The sequence below is a fragment of the Gallus gallus genome, chromosome 13 (genome assembly GCF_016699485.2).
Source record: "Gallus gallus isolate bGalGal1 chromosome 13, bGalGal1.mat.broiler.GRCg7b, whole genome shotgun sequence".
In the NCBI taxonomy this organism is placed as follows: domain Eukaryota; kingdom Metazoa; phylum Chordata; class Aves; order Galliformes; family Phasianidae; genus Gallus; species Gallus gallus.
Window position 1 is genome coordinate 1561779 of NC_052544.1, and position 15151 is coordinate 1576929.

At 58.9% G+C, this 15151-nt stretch overlaps 2 protein-coding genes across 5 annotated transcripts; one reads left to right on the forward strand and one right to left on the reverse strand.

The window, feature by feature from the left end:
- Nucleotides 1–178: 178 nt before the first annotated feature.
- Nucleotides 179–8970, forward strand: RELL2 (RELT like 2). Of its 3 annotated transcripts, none has more exons than XM_004944749.5 (8): nucleotides 179–377; nucleotides 827–1040; nucleotides 1730–1795; nucleotides 1873–1939; nucleotides 2051–2239; nucleotides 5828–6308; nucleotides 8227–8269; nucleotides 8477–8970. In XM_004944749.5, exons 2-7 carry the CDS (start codon nucleotides 833–835, stop codon nucleotides 8266–8268), a joined length of 1053 nt encoding a protein of 350 aa, XP_004944806.2. In that variant the 5' UTR covers nucleotides 179–377; nucleotides 827–832; the 3' UTR covers nucleotide 8269; nucleotides 8477–8970. The 3 variants fall into 3 exon arrangements, with proteins under 3 accessions (XP_004944806.2, XP_040503008.1, XP_040503007.1); XM_040647074.2 differs by having other exon boundaries at nucleotides 8510–8970; XM_040647073.2 differs by having other exon boundaries at nucleotides 309–499.
- Nucleotides 8971–8973: 3 nt separating this feature from the next.
- On the reverse strand, nucleotides 8974–14243 carry FCHSD1 (FCH and double SH3 domains 1). Of its 2 annotated transcripts, XM_015293634.3 has the most exons (19): nucleotides 14151–14243; nucleotides 13792–13889; nucleotides 13636–13681; nucleotides 12758–12831; nucleotides 12387–12531; nucleotides 12174–12310; nucleotides 12033–12096; nucleotides 11833–11961; nucleotides 11562–11684; nucleotides 11379–11474; nucleotides 11198–11305; nucleotides 11014–11118; nucleotides 10550–10798; nucleotides 10386–10469; nucleotides 10123–10300; nucleotides 9831–10036; nucleotides 9662–9752; nucleotides 9531–9598; nucleotides 8974–9364 (listed from the first exon to the last, which is right to left on the reverse strand). In XM_015293634.3, the coding sequence occupies exons 1-19, from the start codon at nucleotides 14169–14171 to the stop codon at nucleotides 9305–9307; spliced, it is 2082 nt and encodes a 693-aa protein (XP_015149120.1). In that variant the 5' UTR covers nucleotides 14172–14243; the 3' UTR covers nucleotides 8974–9304. The 2 variants fall into 2 exon arrangements, with proteins under 2 accessions (XP_015149120.1, XP_015149119.1); XM_015293633.3 differs by having other exon boundaries at nucleotides 9531–9752.
- Between the last annotated feature and the right edge of the window lie 908 nt (nucleotides 14244–15151).

Sequence of the window (15151 nt, forward strand, 5' to 3'; positions counted from 1 at the left end):
TGCACCTCGCTCTGTGCCCACATCCCTTCCAGCCGGCTCTTCTCCACTGCTCCAAAAGCTACCCGGGAAGGGGGGTGCTGGGGCAGGGAGCAGCGTGCCAGCACCCGCTGCTGCCGCTTGCCCCGCGCTGCAGCTGCCAGCAGCATTTCCCTGAGCCTGCCTGCAGCCATCCCCCACCGCGGGCGTTCCGGAGATCTCAGGCTGAGGACGAGCAGGTTGGCAGCGGCCGTCTCGGCGGGCAGAAGCCGCCGGGCTCCTTCCCGAGGAAGCCGGGGCAGCGGAGGATGCTCGCGGCGGTCCAGAGCCGCGGGGATGCGGGGTTGCTAGGAGGCAGGTGAAGGTGACGGGGACAGCGCTGCGGAGCACCGCAGGCCCAGGTACCGCCGCAGCCACGCACCGCACCGCGGACGGGGATGGGAAGGCGGGCGGCGGAGCGAAATGACATCGGGGGTTGCGGGGATGATGCGGGAGCTGGCGGTCGCTCGGTCCTCCGCCCGCCGTGAGTCACGGGGGGGGGGAAAGGGGGGGGCGAGGGGCTCTGCGGAGTGATGCCGGGGGGCCGGTGCCCTTGGGCTGCTGTGTGCGGTGGGGGGGGATGCAGGGGCCCCCGCTGCTTCCTGCTGCCCTTGGGATGCTTCAGCGACTGCAGTGTGTCCTTGGGAAACAGAGCTGAGCCAGCCATGGCAGGGCTGAGCCTTCATCCCCAGCTGGGAGCCGGGTCCGACCCAAGAGGGCCTGGAGGCAGCATGGGGACTGAGGGAGAAGAGGAGGAGGAGGCACAGGCAGCCTGCCGGGGGTCTCCAAGCCGCCTTCCTCCTTCTCCTAGATCCGCATGTCCGACCAGAGCAGCAGCGAAGATGGGGAGTCCAACTCCCAGCACAGCCTGTACATGGTCTTCCTCCTCGTCTTGGTCTTCTTCATCATGGGGCTGGTAGGGTTCCTCATCTGCCATGTCCTGAAGAAGAAGGGCTACCGGTGCAGGACGTTCCGAGATGAGCTTGACCCAGATAACAAGGACGTGCTGGCAGAACTCCAGGCCAGTGAGTACAGGGGCTTGGGGGGCTCTGCTGCTGCCCTTTGGGACTCCTCAACCACAGCCTTTGGTTGTGAGCTGGGCTGGCAGGAGGATGCATGGTGCGACGGGGCAGAGAGCTCAGCCCTGCTACCATGGGGCTGTCCCTATCACAGGCAGCACTGAGTGTGGGTGCAAGGCAAAGCATGGTCCCAGTAAGCTGCTTGACTTGGCTGCACATGGGTGGTGCCTGAAGTTTCCAGGCTGATTTTGAGTGCTGGAGATGCCACAACCCTTGGAAAATCTCTGTGGGCTTCTAGGAGCATAGCAGCAGCCCCTGACTGTGCTCCCAAACAGCCTGTACCTGTTCACAGGAATAGCTGACCCTGCAGGCTGGGCTAAGGTCCCCCAGCCAGGCCTCCTGTCCCCAAAATGGCCAAAAGCATGTTGTGATGGGTGCTTGGGGATGGGTACTAAAATGGGGCAGACATCCAGCTGTATTTCCCCAGTCTGCTCTTTTAAGCTTCAAACACCATAACTCTGGGACTTGCTCCATTGGAGATGGTTTCTATGCATTTAACAAGCCCTCCTTGGGTTTCTTGTACGTGAACTTGTCCCATTTACTCTCCGAGATCTTTAGCCCCACAGCACCCTGCAGCTGGGAGCTGTAAGGTTGACCCAATCCCACCCCTCAGGTGCCATAATTTCTCCTTTCAGCTGAAGAGGAGGAGCTGAATGAGGACACCGTGGAGAAGATCGTGAGGTGCATCATCCAGAATGAAGGTGAGCGTTTCCTTGGGCTGGCTCAGAGCCTTGCCGGCCGCTTTGGCTGACACAATCCCTTTTTCCCCTCTCTTCAGCAAATGCAGAAGCCCTCAAGGAGATGCTGGGGGACAATGACGGGGACATCGCAGTGCCAATGCCCAGGTGAGGGAAACCTATTCCAGCTTGTGGCTCTTTCAGCGTCAGAGAGAGGAAACCATCATGTGTCACCTTGGTGCTGAGGCTCTGACCTGACATGTCCTTTTCCTCTTGCAGCCTTTGTCCCCACCGTAACAGCCAGGATGGAGGCCCCCCTCACCACCACACGGTGCACCTGGGCTCCACGCAAGCCCCCTGCATCCACTGCAGCAAAAGGAGGAGGCACCCACTGCACCGCCAGGGCCGGTCCAAGGATGGCAAAGGCCGGATGCACCCCGGAGAGACCACTGTCTTCTCAGTGGGCAGGTACTGCTCAGATGGAGCACTGCTCCATGAAGTCTTCTTTGTCCTCCTTGTCCACTTGCCCCATGCTCTTCCCCATCTCATGCCCCGGGTTGGCCCTGCTGTTGGGTCCTCTCACACCTTGAAAGTCCCGTGGTGTGTGGCTGTGACACATGGGTTTCCTCCCTCCTCCTCCCTCGGGTGGCTCAGGCTGGGGTTGTCCCGCTGGCTCAGAGCAGGGCAGCACCAAACCCATGTCCCTTCTGAGCCTATAGCAGGGTAGGGGGCAGCCTTCCTGTGGGGCAGGTTGCAGGGATCTCATGAAGAAGGGGGACAGCAGGTTCCTGTTGCAAGTAACTCCCACCAGAATGACAGAACAGCTATTTTGCTCCAAGTCTTCGCCTGCAATAATTATGGTAATAAGATGCTGTGGGAGGAAGGTAAGAATAGGGGAGTGTACTGACAAATCCCACAAATAGTCTCCCAGTCCCTATCTGTTCTTACCTCAAGGGACTTCCTGAGTTACCTGTGGTCTCTGCACTGTAAGTAACCCTACGCAGTCTGTGACCCTGCCCAGGCTGCCCCATTCCCCAGCAGAAGGGTTCTGCTGATGTTCAGCCAGACTGGACACCAGGGCTGTGGGTTTTCCACTGTCAGAGCCAGGAGTCTCAGAAGGGAGGGGAACTGAGGGCTTTGTGGGGAGCTGGTGCCCTTGCTGTCAGCTGGCCTGGGTTTTGGGGCTGGTGGCTGGTAAGCCAGACCTCTGTACAGTTGCATATTCGAGGCTAATCTCATTCCCTGGCCAGAGCCCAGCTCCATCTTTCCTCCATGCCCTTCATCGATGCTCTTCTCAGTCTCCCCTAACTCACCTCTGAGTGCATAAAGAAGTTGGTCTCTGTCCCTAACTGTACCTTTCCTCACATTCTGATATTCTCTCCTTATCCTTGTTAGGTTCTCATGTCACATAAGATGTTTCCAAGGTTATATTTTAAGTTCTCACTTCCTGAATCTCCTTGGTATGAGGTCCAACTGCAAGGTTAGTGTAGGTCCACCATAGCTGTCCAGGACTGGATCACGTGGCCCATGAGGAGCTGCTGAGAGAACGGGGTTTGTGTCTTTTGGGGGGGGTCTAATTGCTCCCTAAAACTACTCAAAGGGGTGGGAGGAGTTGAAGTGAAGATGGAGCTCATCTCTTCCTGGAGATGCACGTTGGAAGGGCAGGAGGCAACAGCCAGAAGTTGCAACAGGAGAAACATGGATGGGGCATGAAAAGAAAATATTTCACCCTGGGACAGGGCTTGAAGGAGATGGATGTTCAGGGGGGCTTCCAAAGCCTGCCTGGAAAAGGCCCTGAGCAATCATAATGAGGGTGGGAATTGGCCCAGCTATGGGGAGAGAGTGGGACTGGAGACCTCCTGAAGGCCTTTCCCACCTAAACCATCCTGTAATTCTGAGGTAATCAGGGCTATGTGTGCTGTATTCTCATATTACTGAATAATTTGCCATCTTTCTTAGAGTTCTCCCTAAATCTTTGTTACCTCTACCGTGCTGCTGGGCAGCCCCATAAAATGAATGGCAGAGCTCATCCATGACGCACAGAGCTCTCATCCCAGGCTTGCTCAGCTGCAGCACGCTGTGTCCTATTGAACCAAGTGTCCCAGCCATGCTGCCTAGGCAGACAGCCAAAGCACTCCTACCTCATGATCCAAAGGTTTCTTACGTTATCTCTTGAGTCCCTTCCAGCTTCTGAGAGTCCTTTCCTGGCTCTTTCGGGCTGACATTGCTCAAAGGCATTACCAAGAAATGATGCTATCATTTTGTGCCTCCTCCCAGGCTCTCCTTGGGACTGGAACATTTGTTGGCCTTGTATCACAGTGCTGGTTCTTCATCTCCAAATCTCTGGATGGAAGGTCACATCTGATGCTGCTTGGCCTGGCCCAGCAGTTCTCAGGATGCATCTTCTTGGCTTTCCAGTTATGAGCACCATTTCTAGCTGTGATACTGAGGACTCTGTAGTGTCTACCCTGTAGACATAAGCTTATCATTTTGGACACTCAGTACTCTTACGATCTGCTTAGGACTTGCTCTGTCTCAGTCTGGAGCTCCCCGGTGTTTGAAGAGAATTTAATAGCTATGATCCTGAACACCTTTCTGAAGTCCCATTCCTCACTGCTGTTCTCCCCTTGCTGACCAATCCACCCTTGTTCCGTTTCTGGGACCACTCAGTCTGGAGGTGGTCTTTACTCCCTCACCTCTGACATCTCATCTGGAGCATGGACCTGTGTTCTCAGCTTTTCTCTTTGGGACGGCCATTCTCTCAGCTTGTAGGTCTTAGGCTTCTTTGAGCAGTGCTTGAGCTGAACTTGCATTTTCCCTGGCTGACTCACAGTTGAGCTCAGCAGAGCCCAGTCCTTCTGTGGTTGCTCCATGTGTGACTCGTGCAGCGAGTGTGGCTGTGGGGCGTCATGTCCGTGTGATGAATCCAATGTTCCTCAGCCACTGGACACCCGCTCACTCTGCAAATTTCCTATCTGCTGGGCCAGCAAGGGCTCATAATGCTTGCGAAGCAGAATCAGAGCGCTAGTCACAACCAGCTCACTTTAGACTCTTCCACTTTGTCTATGCAATACCCCTCCCATATTCCAAGGTTGTGGTAGTTCCCTAGCTTCTCCCTTCTCCCCAGCCGCAACATTACAATCACCTCCAATTATGGACTCACCCATTGTGGGTGTCAGGTCAACCTTGTGGGTGCCCTCCTTCCTGTCCTGAAGCTCTGGGCTGTTCCTCATGCACGGTGGAGGCTTGGTGACACCTAGACACCATCCGTTGTCCCAGAGGACTGTGCACAGTGTGCTCTGGTGGCTTCTAGCTCTTGGCTTCCAATTCCTCTGGTTAAATGCAGCTCATCCTGTAAAACCTTGTCTTCTCTCTGCCTGTTGAGATTTCTGGCTTTTGCTCCCCGAATGGTGGTCAGCCGCCAGGTGTAATGTCCTCATGGTTGGTAGAGTCCTCATGGTTGGTAATGTCTTCACGGTTGCTAGAGTCCCCATGGTTGGTAGCATCCCCATGGTTAGTAGTGTCCTTATAGTCAGTAGAGTCCTTACGGTTGGTGAAGTCTTCACATCCTCATGGTCAGTATCATCCCCATGGCTGGTAGTGTCCTCAGGTGTTCAGAGCATCCCTTCCACCCTGGGCTCAACCCACTTACTGTACATCCCCGAATCCACACTTGAGTCCCTCCTCAAGCCCTGTTTTGGCCAAGCTGCATCTCAGGGCATTTCATAGAGCAGAGACCCATCCCCATCCCAGTGTGGGGAGGACAGACCACCCAGGCCTGTACCAGTCAACATCTGGATTGGGGTTTTTCTCTTTCTCTCTGCAGCACTTTGTACTGGGTGTACCTTCTTCAAAAAATGAGGGAAATGTGGAATCAGGTCAATGGGGCATGGCTGGGGTGGGCGTCAGTGGTGTTGAAGGAGTATGAGGGGTGGAGATCCTCCAACAAAGGAGAAAGAGAGAGGCTCCCAACTACAGGGAAGCTGGAAATAACAATGGAAAGGAAACACTGGGAGAAGGAAGAGAAGAGCTTCTGACCTGGTCACCCTACTGCAGGTTTCGTGTCACGCATATCGGGAAGAAGACGGCTTTTCATGAGCAGCAGGATGGTGCCCAGCCCAATGGCAGCAAGGAGCCAAGCACGGAGGAGCTGGAGCACAGCAGCGAGCGGTTCCAGCGGGAGCAGGCTCACAATGGGACTGTCCTCACGGGTAGCCTGGAGAATGGGGCTGTGCGGGAGGGGACACAGGGCAGCAAGGGCATGGAGCAGAGCCGCACCGGCACCCCAGTGCCTGGCACTGCAGTGGGCAGCTCTCCTGGCAGCACCAGTCGGCAGCGGAGGCTGCTGAGCCGCCGGGTACTGGGAGGGTCGAGTCCCAGCATCCCAGGGCAGCTGGGGCAGGAGGAGACCGGACTGGGGTCAGCAGATGAGGTGTCGGATATTCACGGGAGCCTGAGCCTACACGAAGTGCCGGATGAGATGGGGAGAGAAGACAGCAGCAGGAGGCAGCCCGGAGCAGAGAACATGAGGCAGCAGGTGGGTTCCTCCTCCTCCTCCTCCTCGACCCTGCGCGGTCTCCTGGGTTGGAGGGGCTGAGGGATCATGGCATGGCACCCAACCGAGGTCCCAGGGTACTTGAGTGCTGCCAGACATGCAATTACACAATGTTTGGGGTTGGAAGGGACATGTAAAGGTCATTGAGTTCACCCCCTGCCCTGGGCAGAGACATCAGATCAGATTACTCAAAGCCCTGTCTAGCCCAGCTTTGAGCACTTTCCATGATGGGGCATCCACAACTTCCCCAGGCAGCCTATTCCAGCATCTCACCACCCTAATAGTGACAAATTTCTTTACATCTAGTCTAAATCCACACCTTTTCAGTTTGAAACTCTTGGCCCTCATCCTGTCACTATTGGCCCTGGTACAAAGCCTTTCTCCACTTTTTTTTTTTTTTTATGAGCCCCTTTCTTCATAGAAACACCACAGCAAGATCTCTCTGGAGCTTCCTCTTCTCCAGCCCAAGCTTGTGGGGTGACTCCTACTGTAAGGACTGCTGAGCAGCTGGGGATGGATGTGGCATGAGACCTCCTCAGTCCTGCCCACCCTGCTCCTACCCCCTTCCCTGACTGCATATTCCCATCTCTTTGCTAATATATGTGCCAACAGAGCAGAGGGATGGTCTTATTCCACCCCCTGAGCCCTTCTCAGCAGTGCCAACGCTGCTGGCCAGGGCATGGTCCAAAAGGATGTGGTTTCTCCCTAGTACAGACAAAATGATCATGACGTTGTTCCTACCCTGCTGGTGCCCACTCCCAGGGGAAGTCAGGGTGTTGTTGCTTTGCAGCAAAGACCCTGCTGCTTCCAGTCCTTTGTGCAAGGGATGTGTTGGGCTCCTTTGCGGTTCAGTTCTTTGGGCACTTGCATTGGGATCATTGTTCCTTGTCTCCCTGATGTGGGCATCTCTGCCTCTGCCCATGGCTTAGCATCCCCCAAACTGGTGGTCTTGGTGCACAGAGCTCACCAATGCAACATACAGGCAGGGAAAGATACCCTGAAGTCCAGGAGGGAATGAACCCAACTATTTGCATCCTAGCTGTTTTCCCACTCTGGAGGGCTGGTGCTCAGGGAGGAGAAGAGCACCTTGGTGTCTTCCACTCATCCCAACTCTAACAAGCTCCAGGCCAGCACTGGTGAAGATGTGGGCGCCCCAGCCTACAAGAGGGACTTGCTCTATGCTGTTGCCTCAGGGCTCTTCGCAGCCAGAGAATGAGGAAACCAAATGATCTGGAGAAAGGTCATGGTGTGCTTCAGTGCTGGGGTTGTCCCATGGCTGGCAGCCTACCTGGAGGAAGGAGGATGGACATGGATGTGGACAGCCTGACAACAAAGCTGATGGGCTGCAGCCCCTCTCCAGAGATCTCTCCAGACTCCTGCAGGGGCAGCACCAGGTCCTCCTTTCTCACATGGCCCATCATGGTGCAGGCAATGACTACAGTCCCTCTGGTCTGTGTGGTCTCATGCAGGGCAAACATGGAGATGTGGTGATTTCCTTCTGTTCATCTGCCCCTCTGTAGTGCCAGGCTTTTCCTTTTGGTTCTTAGTAGAGCTGGGAAAGGGGGACAAAAAGGGGGCCGCATTCCCCAGCCCTACAGCTGTGGGATGGCATGAACCATAGGGCAGGAGGAGCATGGACAGCCCTGGGCACAGCTACACACACAGCCCTTGGGCTGCTCCACCAGGGAGAAATGTGATGGGACATCCCTGAGGTGTTTGCCCCCAAGCCCTGGAGCCAGTCAGCAGCTACCCCATCTCCCGGGTCCCTGCCAGGGCCACGAGGGTTGTGGCTGCTGCCTGGCATGGCAGAGGGGACTGGGCTGTAAGTCAGACTCCACCCAGAAGGGTCACTGCTGTGACCATGGGCTGCATGATGACTCCATCTCTCTTCCCTCCATAGGAGCCCAGCGCTGTGGTGCACGACCGAGGAGCCACTGTGTGATGTGAGTGCTTGTCTCCAGTCCTGGGGTCACATACAGAGGTGGGCAGGGGGGGAAGCCACGGGCTGTAGGTCACAGCCCACCCTGCCAGCCCGTATAGCTCTTTCAGGGGGTCAGTAGCCAGGATCAGGAGCTGTGGATGGAACGGGGCTGCTCCAGCTGCACCACGGCCAAGCACCATCCCACTCTCCCCCCTCTCTCTCCCCACAGCTCCTCTCCACACCTGGCCCTGGTGGCTGACAGCAGGCACAGGGCCCCTGGCCCCACACAGGGCTGGAGGCTCAGCTGTGGGGGGCAGCTGGCCCCGGCCCCAGCCCGGGCGAGCAACTCGGCATGGCCAGAGCGACGCACGGACATTACAGACCTCATCCCATCAGCAATAGTTACCCAACTCCCCCCACCGCACCCCACCACGCCCAGCGCCCCACTGCTGCCCATGCCCTGCACCCCAAGGAAGGATGCTGCAGGGATGGGCAGGGGCACCGCCTTGAGCTCCCCAACCCTGAATTCACCGCAGAGCACAGCCCCAGCGGTGCCACCGAGCACCAGCACAATGCCTGTGGTGCCAATGGGGAGAGACCAACCAGCCCCCGGTGGTGCTGATGGAGACGGAGCCTCCTGCCCTGCCCCGCTGCAGGGCGAGCTTTGGTGTTGAACCGCACTGTAAATAGATGAGCTAAAACCATTAAAGCTGCTGAACACGGCGGTAGGGTGAACTGGTTTTAATGGGGCACGGCCACTCTGTGCCCATGCTGGACACGGTGCAGGTCCCAGAATGGGGAGGAGCAGAAACCCCGGGGAAGTGATGCCACGGACAAGGGGCAGAGGCAGGGACATGGCTACCCCACACTGTGCAGCACTGCCCCACGAGCAGTGCTGGGCAGGATGTGGCCCCCCCAAGGAGACCAGCTCAAGGAATAGCAGGTCATGCCATGAGTCCTGCTCCCACCTGCACCACTGGGAGTAGCCCAGGAGTGAGGGGCGTGTGCGGATGGGCAAAGACTGTGGAGCCTGGGAAGGGCTCAGGGCACCCCAGGGTCAGCTGAGGTCCTGTTCCAGGTCAGGGGCTCGGCCAGGTGGTGGGGGCGGTGCACGGAGCTGTGGGGAGGAGAACAGACATGGGGCCCTCAGGCTGAGGAGGGGGGTCCCATTGCCCTGAACCCCTCCAGAATCACTGTGCCCCAGCACAGAGGGTTTTTCTGGCCCTCTTCTGGGCTCTGGGATAGATTTTGGGGTCAGAGCATCTCTGTGAAGGGGCACGTACCGGACGGATGCGGTTGGCTGCCAGGTCTGGAGAGCTCTGCCCGCTGCCTGTACCCTCCTGCCTGCAGACTAGATCCACGGAAGGCTCAGACAGGCTCTGTGTCCCCCCAGGGCCGCCCCCCTGGCACTCACCTCCCAGCAGTGATTCAGGGCCGGAACCCAGGCTGGCACTGGGTGCGAGGCCAGGAGGGGAGAAGGGTGGTGGGGATGGCGAGGGAAGTTCCTGCAGACACAGGGACACACAGTGCAGTGGGTGGGCAGAGCACAGAAGCCCCCAGCCATCATCACCACCACCACTGACCTGCCCAGCCATGCCCCGTGCTCCAGTCAGTTCCTCCACTACCAGCGAGGGGAAGACACCAACTCGGCCATCGAAGTCTCCAGTCCAGAAGCCATCGTCCACCTCGTCCTCAGCACGGGGCAGCACACGGATGATGGCTCCCTCAGGGAAGCTCAGCTCCTCGGGGCTCTGCCCCTCATAGTCGTACAGGGCTCGTACCAGCCAGGCTGAGAGCAGAATGGCTCAGCACCTCGGGATGCAGTCCCATGGCCCTGCCCCAGCACGATGCCCCGTGTCCCCATCCCATACCCACCTCCGGGCTCCAGGACCAGCTCTGCAGCCATGATGCTGGACAGCTGTCGCTGCAGGGCTGCCCCCGAAGGTCCCGTGGCTCCAGTGCTGGCTGCAGAGCCCGGCTCACTGCCCACACAGCTCAGGCACAGCAGGTACTTCTCAGGGACATAGCCGACCTGCCCTGCCTTGTTCCGAGCCTGGGAGGGACAGAAACCACATTACCATCCAAGCGATGCGACTCCAGGCCCCCAGCATTGGGATGAGCTGGATGAGAGATCCCACCTTCACCCACTCCTCCATATCACCATCCTCGATAACTTCCAGCTCCTCTCCCTGTGCAATGGATAGCTCGTCTGCATGGCAGCCCTGCAGGGGATAGGTGACAACACGTGACAACCAGGCTGGCAGTGCCATCTCCATGCATGCATGGCACTTTATGGCTTTACCTGGTACCCGAAGATGACCCGACAGGTGTAGGGGTAGGTGCGGGCAGCGTGCTTGGGCTCAGCCTCCTCAAACGTCTCATCGCTGTCATAGTCATCGAACTCAGTGGGGTCCAGCCCCGTGGGTGCCTCTGTGCTGGGGGTGCGTGGGAGCTCCCCACCTGCCCGCACAGCCCCGGCCAGCCAGGAATCCACATCCAGCCCCGCCGTGCGCAGCAGTGCCAGCCGTGCCTCTGCCTTCGCCCTGCCAACCTGCAGGTGGAAGGATGTTTCAACGGCTATGGAGATGTCTATGGAGTGGTCTATGGAGTGGGGGACTGCTATGGGGTGGGGGACAGCCCAGCCACACCCCTCCCTCCCCAGACCCAGTCCCCAGGGTGGCTGCTCCATAGCACAGCATCCCAGCACAATTCCACACCCATGGGGTGATGAAGCTTGAGGGCAGCTTGAGCACACGTGGGACCCACCTCTGCCTTCCAGATGTTTTCTCGCACTTCCTCCATCTGCCGCTCCACAGCAGTGACCTCTGCCTCAGGGACCTGGTGCCTCCTGGCTTCGAGCCTCCGCAGCACCTGCATGGGCAGTGAGATGGGGCTGCAGCAGCCACCCTCTGAGACCCCTTGGAAGGGACAGCCAGGGCTGTGTGCCCACCTCCTCGCCATGTGCCTTATTCTTGCTGTCTCGCGTTGCCCGCATGGCCCAGCGCCGTGCCTCCTTCTCCAGGCTGGCCCCACCATCCTCCGGCTGCAGCAGGGACACCTGGGCAAGGATGAGGTTGTTGGGCAGGGTCCAGATGTGCAGTAGCCTATATCGTACTGATGCCCATATCTACCTCCTGGATGCCATCAGGCTGGAAGCGCTGCTCAGGCACCAGCGTGAAGGCGGTGTGGTCCTGCAGGAAGAGGAGGAGGTCCTGCTCCCGGCACACCTTCAGAGGGGAGAATAAGGAGCTGGAGGATGCAATCCCATCCCCACCATGTGCCACTCAGCACAGGGATGGGATGGGTGGCAGTACCTGTGTGGCTGCCTCCGAGATGCGCTGGAACCAATCCTGAGTGATCTCACAGCTCTCTACCTCTGCCCGGCCAGCTGTGCTCAGGTGGTCGCGCAGCCGCTCGTATAGGTCCCCATCCAGAGCCTGTGGACAGCACATCCCCATAGGGACAGGCATGGGACCTTGCCAGCGAGACCGGCCCCAGCCCCACAACACAACCCTGCACCCATTGGGTGACTGTGATGGGCCACAGTGTCCCTGCAGCACCGCTGTGTCCCCATGCAGCCCCCACCTGCATGATGGCAGGCAGCTCCACATGGTAGTAGTGCTCCAGGTGGGCATTAGCAGACACCAGCATCAGCACGTACTCGTTCTGCACCCCTGCCTGCTGCTTTGAGTACTCTGCCATCTGCATGGAGAACTGGGGATGGGGACAGCGAGGTGACACATTGTCCCCATGCTCAGGGACCGTGCCGTCCCCGTGCTGCCCACCTTGGCACTGAGTTTCTGCAGGCTGGCCTTGGTGTGGAAAATCCTCCGGTCACTCTTACGGAGTCTGGTGAAGATGGGGACAGGTTGACCATGGCACATCCCCAGTGCTGCCATGGCAGCCCCTGTCCCCTCCCCGCTCACCGTGCCTCTACGTCGGCCGCCTTGTCCTTGGCCACCTCGCTGCTGCGCTGCAGGTGGCTGAACTGCTTCTTTGCTTTATCCAGCTCCTTCACTGTCTCCAGCAGCTCCGCCTGTGCCTTCTGCAGCTGCTCCATGCTCTGGGAGGAGATGTGAGATTAGAGACATATCCCCACACCCTCACTCAGCTCTGTGGGATGTGTCCTCACCCCATACCTTCTTGAGCATCCTCTCCTTGGACAGCCGGGAGCTCTTGGTGGCCTCAGCAGCAAGGCTGCGGTAGCTTTCAGAGGCAGTGACACGTGCCTGCCCTGTGTATGCAGTCCCCTCAATAATGCCCTTCCAGACAGCAAAGACACTCCTGTAGGGATGGGAACAGGGTTCACCAATCTGTAGGGCTTCCTTACATCCACAAGGTTTTTGGGAATGCCCACAGGGACAGGCAGCCTCAGGTACCACGTCCATAGGGACATCCTACCCAGTGCTGCATCCTCAGGGCACCCAAACCCAGCCTGGTGTTTGTCACCTTCCAGTTGGAGGGCTACATGTCAACCCCTTGTTCCCTGTCCCTATTCCTCACAGCCTACCTCGAGTCTCCAGCATCGCTGCGGCCCCGCTGCCAGTCCCTCTTCACAAACTGGCTTGCCAGCCTCTGCAGTGCCTGTGGACAGACTGCTGTCACCACTCCCTCATGGGCACCCTGCTGTGCCTCACAGGACAGGGGTAGGGGAGAACCTCCCCACCTAGTGGTCACCCCAGTGGGTCAGGTTGCCCATGCAGGGGAAGGAGGGGAAGACTGGCTCCACAACACTGCCTTGGGGCAGGAAGCAAAGGAAAGCCTGCATGCTGCAGCTTTCAGGGATGAGGACTAGGAAGGGAATACCGGTGATAGATGCCAGCTGTGAAGGCAGAGCAGCCCCAAGCACAGAGCAACCCAACCCTATGCCCCATGGGGATGGCCCCCATGGGGTGCTGCACCCACCGAGATGTGCGCTGAGAGCCCAGAGCAGGTAAGTGGCCGAGAAAGCAGCAGGGCAGCAGGAGAGAGGCAGAAGGCACAGTGCAGCGAGGGGTCGGGCCCCTCCCAGAGCCCCCTGGGTGATGCTGGAGGAAAGAAGAGGGGTCAGGGGGAGTGGTGATGGTGGCACTGCCAAAACACCAGTGAGATAAGAAGAGGGGACACAGGAAGGGAAGCTCAGGTGTGGGGCACAGGGCAGACCCCAAGGGATGCGATGGGAAACCCCAGGAGCTCAGGTACATGCCAGCCCTGTGATGACCCAGCAGACACCAGAGTGGGAATGCTTCCTCCCCCTGTGCCCCAAAACTCAGCAGGCTGCATTTGTGCCACGCTCAGCAAAGTGCCCCAGGATGCATCGATCCCTCCCGGCCGGCACTGCGCTGACCCTTCCTCCCAAGGGCCCCATCCAAGCCCTGTTTGCAGAGCTGATTTCCCACACACCCTTACCTGCCCGTACTCCCGTTCAATCGCAGCCCTCTGCTTGCTGTAGGACCTGTGGGACAAGGCAGCAGGGCAGGGGGTGGCAGTGGGGCCACCTCTCCCTGTCAGCCCCATGGGTAACACGGCCATGCCTGCACCGCAGCGTGCTGAGGGTGGCCCTACCTGATGTCCTCCAGCAGCTCGGCATCCCGCTGCTGCTTGCTCTGTAGCCCGCACAGCTGCTCGGCAAAATGGAGCTTCACCACCTGGCTCAGCTTCCCCTACAGGCAGAACGCTCAGCCCTTGCCCAGGAATCCCCATCCCCATCTCCGTCCCCATCTCCATCCCCATCCCCATCCCCATCCCCATCTCCATCCCCATCCCCATCCCCATCTCCATCCCCATCCCCATCTCCATCCCCATCCCCATCCCCATCTCCATCCCCATCCCCATCCCCATCTCCATCTCCATCCCCATCTCCATTCCCATTCCCATGCCCATCCCCGCTGCAGTCCCCAAACGCACCCCGACCCCGCTCTCACCTTGCGTGGCGGCGGCTGCATCTCCCCAGCCCCGCACCCGACCCCGCAGCGCGTGTGCGTAGCCCGGAACTGAGGCTCCGCCCCGCCCCCTCCGCAAGCCACGCCCACAACGCGAGCATGTCCATTCACTACAGGCCACGCCCATTTACTGTAGGCCACGCCCACAACGTACAGGCAACGCCCATTCACTGCAGGCCACTCCCACCAACTGTAGGCCACGCCCACCTAGAGGCCACGCCCATCCCGCCCATGCAGGTCCCACCCTGCCTCTCCGGCTCCGCTCCTCCCTCCCCATGGCCCCGCCCCCTGCACAACACCTCCCCTCCCCTCCCCTCCTGGTGGTCCGCCCTCCTCGTCCGTGGCTGGGATGGGACGCGGGGATGCGGGGTTACAGGGGACATGAGGATGGAGGACATGCGGATGTCGGGATGTAGGGGAAAGGGGTGTGGAGGTGCGGGACATGGAATTGTGTGGATGGGTGGACGGAGGGACACAAGGACAGGGGGATGGGGGCCACATGGACATAAGGGTATGTGGGACGTGGGAGGTGGGAACACAGGGACTCGGGGGCATGGAGACGTGTGGGACACAGGAGGGTGATGGGGACACGGGGAAAGGGGGGTGGGCAGGAATGGAGACGGGAACATGAGGGCAAGGGGACAGGAGGACAGTGGTGTGGGGGACATGGGGATGTGAGAGCACGTGGGATAAGGGAACAGGGGGACACGGGGACACAAACAGCAAGACTCTGAGACACAGGAACAGGAGGATGAGGAGAGAGGGTCAGGGAAACAGGGGGCAGAGGGACATAGGAGCAGGGGGATATGGGGACAGGAAGACATAGGGAGCCCTGTAACTGTGCCACTGAGGGACACAGGGACATGGGGAGCACTGTGCTATCTGGTGTGTGGGGGCAGGCAGGGCACTGATCCCAGGACACGATGACATGTGGAGTGCTGGGAGCCCCATTCCATCACATGAAGAGTGCACAGCTGCTGGCT